This window comes from Pterocles gutturalis, unplaced genomic scaffold, assembly GCF_000699245.1.
Source record: "Pterocles gutturalis isolate BGI_N339 unplaced genomic scaffold, ASM69924v1 scaffold9992, whole genome shotgun sequence".
In the NCBI taxonomy this organism is placed as follows: domain Eukaryota; kingdom Metazoa; phylum Chordata; class Aves; order Pterocliformes; family Pteroclidae; genus Pterocles; species Pterocles gutturalis.
This window is the reverse complement of record NW_010107948.1, coordinates 1,895-7,671: the sequence shown is the minus strand read 5'-3', so window position 1 is coordinate 7,671 and position 5,777 is coordinate 1,895. Positions and strand designations below refer to the sequence as shown.

Genomic DNA, 5,777 nt, shown 5'->3' with positions numbered 1-5,777 from the left:
GTTCCCCGGATCCTCCTTATGGCCCTTCTCGTAGATGGGCATCACATCGGCAAGTTTCTAGTCTTCTGGGACCTCCCCTGTTAGCCAGGACTGTTGATAAATAAAAGGGAAAATATTGTGATGTGGGGGTATAAAAAGTTTGTTATGTATGAGAATTTGGTGGATCCCATCTGGCCCCATGGACTTGTGCATGTCCAGGTGCCGTAGCAGGTCATTAACTGCTTCCTCCTGGATTGTGGGAAGGTTATTCCACTCTAGGCCCTTTTGGCTCAACTTCCCCCAGCACCAGCTAATGCAACATTCCCTAGGTTGTGGGACTATGTTTTTACGGACAGAGAATTTGTAAATCCAGATAATACAGGTTCACCTATTTTTCCTCACTCTGTCACTGTCTCTCAGCATTGAAGTATTTAGTGAGTATTACTACTTTAAAACTCTGTTTAAAAAAAAAAAAAAAACTGTCCCAGTGTGTTTTGCGTTTTAAAGTTTGATGCAAGGAGGTGATGGGGATCTTATTCTTGGTAACTCTTGTGGGGTTGTGTCATGAGCTTTGCTGAATCCTCATGATTTTCCTGCCTGAACCTCCTCTCCAGAGGAGCCTTACCCAGCGCTCAAAGTACTCAGGGGTACTGGGAAAGGCAGGCCTTGCCACAATAGTTTACAAACTTTCCATCAGTTCAGAAGTTGCAGCCTCCTTTGAGAACCAATTAAGCAATGCTTCCTCCCTGCAGTCCCTGGGGAGAGCTGAGCTGTGCCTGAGTCCCTGAAGGAAATATCAGTGCTATAAACTCCAGGACACCGTGCTGAGCACGGGACATTTCTCGGCTGCTGGAGAGTCACTGGTCGAGCTGTGGGGAGAAGAGGACAAGGGCAGAGCAGGGCATTAGATCTGGGTCAGGGTTTGCAGAGAGATCATGGAAGGGAAGAAGTGGTAGGGTAGAGGAAGAGAGTGAGACCCTACGTCTTTATTCCCAGGCACCACCAGTGCAGAGGCCAACCCTTCATGCTGAGTGTTGCAGGTGGGTGCTGGATGTCCTGGGTCAGGGTACTGCTGATCTGGCTGCAGAGTGTTTGTGCAGTGAATGGTTGTGAGTGCGAGTGGAGTCTCAGTCCTGTCTTGTCCTGCACGTGTCCCCACCCCAGCTCCCTCCTTCCCCAGATACCCCAGACCCCAGCACCGCGCAGCAGAGATGCTGAGGGGGGGCTGGTAGTGCTGAGTTACAGCTGGGCTGGGGTGTGTTGGAGCCAGCCCAGGCACTCACCCACCTCGGCTGGGATGGGGGAGAATTCTGAGCATGGTCTTTGGAGCCTGCCCAGGCACTCACTCACCTCAGCTGGGATGGGGGAGAATTCTGAGCAGGGTCTTTGGAGCCAGATTGCCTCAGCCCCTCTCCTCCCTCAGGGCTGTGTCCTTTCTCAGCTTTCTCCTTTTTGTCTCTCTCCCTCATCATTCCACACACTCAGAGCCTCAGCTTTCTCACGCTGACTCTCATGGACTGCTATCTCACTGGATAGTGGGAGGGTTGGGAACTCCACCCACCCTTGTCAGCTCTGCTAAGGCTGGTTGCCTTCATGTTTTCCAGAAGCAAACCAGCTCAGCCCGGGATGCAGGTTTGACAGTGCTTGTCAAGTGTTTGGAGGAGCACAGCTCAGGAGGCTCTTTCTCGGGCGTTCACTTTCCCTGGCTGTTCACTCAGGCGTGTCCTGGCCATTGCCCGTGCCCCTGACCCTGCTACTCTCCCGCCTCAACCCCAGGAACCTGAGGGACCCCCTACCCCGTGCCTGGCGGTGCTGAGCAGGGAGCCCAGCGAGCACAGCTGCCGGTGCCCAGTGGTGCTGAGCAGGGAGCCCAGCAAGCACAGCTGCCAGTGCCCAGTCCTACTGGTGGGCAGGAGGTAAGGGGGGCAGCCCCAAAGCCCTCAGGAACCCGTGCTGAAGAGGGGAGAATGGGAAGTGAATGCTCCTGCCTGTCCTTCTCCGTTCCTCCCTGCACAAAGTCTCTCGTGGGCTGTCTGGTTGGTGCACAGTTACACTTTTTCTTTCATTGATTTTTTCTCTTCTTTCTCACCTTTCCCTTTACTGTTTCACATACAATGTGGGCTCAAGCGTCCTCTGTCATGATCCCATTGAACAGTCCCTTTGTCTGAGCTGGAAACTCCTGAGCTGCTCTTTGCCAATGCAAAAATTTTTCCGCAGGCATGCTCTCGGCAGAAGGGCAGTGTTTCAGAGAGCTGAGACTATTCACCCAGCACTGTGCTCAGCCTTCTCTTGGTCGGAGAAAGCACATCTGCCTTGACCTTTTCACAGAAACAATTTATAGCAAATCATGACACTGGCTTTCCTTGACAAAGTGCAGAGGATCTCAGTTCTAAACAGCTGTTGTGGTCATGTTGGGAAAACCCCTGAGCACAGGAAAGGAAAATGTCAAAATTTGAGCAAATGCGTATGATGGTTTTATTCCAGCATGAGGAAGAGGCAGCTCCATGGGGCAAGTCAGCCCTCTGATCAGAGGGACTGCTCTTGGGGCAAGCAGGCATGCTCCCTTGAAGAACCCATGTCTCCCTCTTATTGTGGATAGAGGCAAAAATAGATTATACAAAGGCAAAGTAGAGGAGATTTTTGAGATTTTGCATCTTGTTTTAGCAGTATTGTCCATCACAGCTCTTCTTCCACCTAATGCAGAAATGCATGTGTTTTATCACAGGCCTCCTTCCCAGCAAGCAGAAAAACAAAGATAAGCAAAGCTGTATGGAGGAAAAATGGGAAGAGGACAATCAGACATCACCCATGCTGCTGGGGCTGGGGAATGTGCCCACACTGGAGACTCCACTCTTCTTCCTAGCACTCATCACCTATTCCATGAGCATTATAGGGAACATCCTCATCGTTGTTTTGGTGGTGTCACAGCGGCATCTGCACACCCCCATGTACTTCCTGGGCAATCTGTCTTCCTTGGAGACCTGCTACAGCTGCACCATCTTGCCCCAGCTGCTGGCCAGCTTCCTGACTGGGGACAAGGCAATTTCTGCTCATGGATGTGTGGCTCAGCTCTATTTCTTTGGCTCTTTTGCAGGTACTGAGTGTCACCTGCTGGCGGCCATGTCCTATGATCAGTACTTGGCCATATGCCAGCCCCTGCTCTATGCAAGCCTCATGACCTGGAAGGTCTGTCTTCAGCTGGTGGCTGCATCTTGGCTAGTGGGTATGCTGGTGTCTGCAGTAGTCACAGTGTTCTTATCCCAGCTGAAGTTCTGTGGCCCCAAGACAATTGACCACTTCTTTTGTGACCTTACTCCTCTGCTGGAGCTTTCCTGCAGTGACACCAGCATGGTCACACTCCCGTCCATCATCCTGTCTTTCCTGAGTGTTGTCTTCCACTTCCTGTTCATGCTGGCCTCCTATGTGTACATCATAGCTGCCATCCTGAGGATCCTGTCCAGCGTGGGCAGGGAGAAGGCCTTCTCCACCTGCTCCTCCCACCTCACCGTCGTCACCACTTTCTACTGCACCCTCCTCATTGTCTACGTGCTGCCCAGAACAGCCCTGCTGAGGCAGCTCAACAAAGTGTTTTCCTTTTTTTACACTGTCCTCACACCCCTGGTCAACCCTCTCATCTACAGCCTGAGGAACAGGGAGGTCAGGGATGCCCTGAGGAAAGCCCTCAGGAAAGCCAAGGCCTGCACCCAGGGTGCACAATGATGTTTCACCCGCAGGAAAGACCCTGCAGGACGGACTTGTCAGAGGCCTCCAGGCAGAGTATCACCCATTCTCCACATCCCTCTGAGCCCAAGCATTCAAGCTTTTTTTAAATTTTTTTTGCTGCTCTGTTTAGCCACTTATGCAGACCATAATACCCACACTTGGGTGCAAGACTATTGCATGGGATGGTGCTGAAGGCCTTGCTGAAGCTCGGGTAAAGGACATCTGCTGCTCCTCCCTTGTCAAGAAGTGCAGTCTGTTCAGCACAGAAAGCAATGAGGATGGTCAGGCATGATCTGCTGTGGGTAAACCCAGTCGTGTTGTCTTTCAGACACCCAGAAATTATATCCAAGAGGACATGCACTGTGACACAAAGTGAGTTTGAACAGACTTTAGCTCCCCTGATAATCCTTTGGGACTTTTTGAAACACACATGCAACATTTACTTTTCCCAAGTTCTCAGGGAGTTCTCCTCATCTCTGTGAACTTCCAAAGATGAGACAGAGCTGTGGTGGACACACCTTGGCTGGCAGCTAAGCCCACACATAAGCTCACTCACCAACCCCTATCACCCAGTGGGATGGGGGAAGAGAATAGAAATCGCAAAAGTGAGAAAATTCATGGGTCAAGATAAAAATAGTTTAATAAGTGAAGGAAAACTAGAAGAAGAAAGAAGAAAAACAAAGCAAGTGATGCAAAGGTGATTGCTCACCACGTCTCACAGGTAGAGTGATGCTGAGCCAGTCCCTGAGCAAAGAATGGCTGCCTACTTAAAATCCCCCTGCCCTGCATTCTCTTGCTGAGCATGATGTCATATGGCCTGGGATATCTCTTTGGTCAGTGTGGGTCATCTGCCGGCTTGTGTCGGTCAATCTACCGATGGGGGGCAGAGTGGGAATCAGAGGAGGCTTTGAAGCAGCGCGAGCGCTGTTCCGCAACACCTACAATATTAGTGTGGTATGAGCATTGTTTTGGTCACAAATCTAAAACGCAGCACCAGGAGGGCTGCAGTGAAGACCATTCACAGCGAGACACCGTACAAGAGAGAGCCTCACTATGACCCCAGCTTCCTCCCTCAATGCTCTTACACGCAGGCCCAACAGTCCCACGGGCTGTTCAGGGCTGAGTAACCCCTGGCTCGACCCCATCCACTGCTGGTTGTTCTTTTCCATAGTCCTGCCTCAAGGCACAACAGCCTGGGAGACCTTGCTGCTAAAGACAGAGGCAAAGAGGACATAGAGTACCTCGGACCTGCCTACATCTTCTCTTACTAAATTCGGCTGCGGCCACACATTATTCTTGATTATTTTTCATCTGTAACTTCAGTACTAACAGCTCATCTTGGTGCCCCTGAATTTTCTCACAACTCCAGGGAAGGTTTGGCTTGCCTACAACTGTCCTTGTTTCTAAATTCCTCCCTTGAATTGAGGTCCTCTGTCCACCTACTCAACGCTTTCCTGTTTCTATGGAGCTTCCCAGCAAGTTCCTGTCATGCTGCGATCCGAGCACACTGTGAATATCACTGACCTGTTCCTTTACTCTGTTATCAAGGGTGTGAGTAAAGGGCTGGGGAGAGAAGAACCAGCAGAGGTTGAAAGCATGGACCCAAGACGGGAGACCCCCAGTGGTGGGTTAACCTTGGCTGGACACTAGGTGCCCACCAGGCTGCTCTATCACTCCGCTCCTCAGCAGAACAAGGGGGGGAAGAAAATAAGATGGAGAAAAACGCACGGGTCAAGACAAAGGCAGTCTAATAAAGAAAAAAAAACTCCAAAAAATCCAAAAACCCCCAAACCAGCCAAGGCCACACACACAAAAGCAAAGGAAAAACAAAGATTTTATCCTTTACTTCCATCAGCAAGTGATGTCCAGCCACTTCCCAGGAAGTGGGGCTTCAACACGTGTAGCAGTCGCTCCAGGAGACAAATGTCATAACAATGAATGCCCCCCTCCTCCTCCCTTCCCTTAGCTTTTATTGCTGAGCTGATGCAACATGGTATGGAATAAACCCTTGGTCACTTTGGGTCAGCTGTCCTGGGTCTGTCACCTCCCAAGATCCTGCCCAACCCTGGGGCCCT

The 5,777-nt window shown here is 50.9% G+C and overlaps 1 protein-coding gene across 1 annotated transcript; it reads left to right on the top strand.

Annotated features, from left to right (window-relative positions):
• Window positions 1–2,787: 2,787 nt before the first annotated feature.
• Window positions 2,788–3,699, top strand: LOC104461011 (olfactory receptor 6B2-like). Its single transcript, XM_010072434.1, has one exon. It carries the CDS (start codon window positions 2,788–2,790, stop codon window positions 3,697–3,699), a length of 912 nt encoding a protein of 303 aa, XP_010070736.1.
• Window positions 3,700–5,777: the final 2,078 nt, after the last annotated feature.

Bases quoted from the DNA above. Each gene is read 5' to 3' on its own strand.
- LOC104461011 (XM_010072434.1), top strand. From the start codon at position 2,788: ATGCTGCTGGGGCTGGGGAATGTGCCCACACTGGAGACTCCACTCTTC.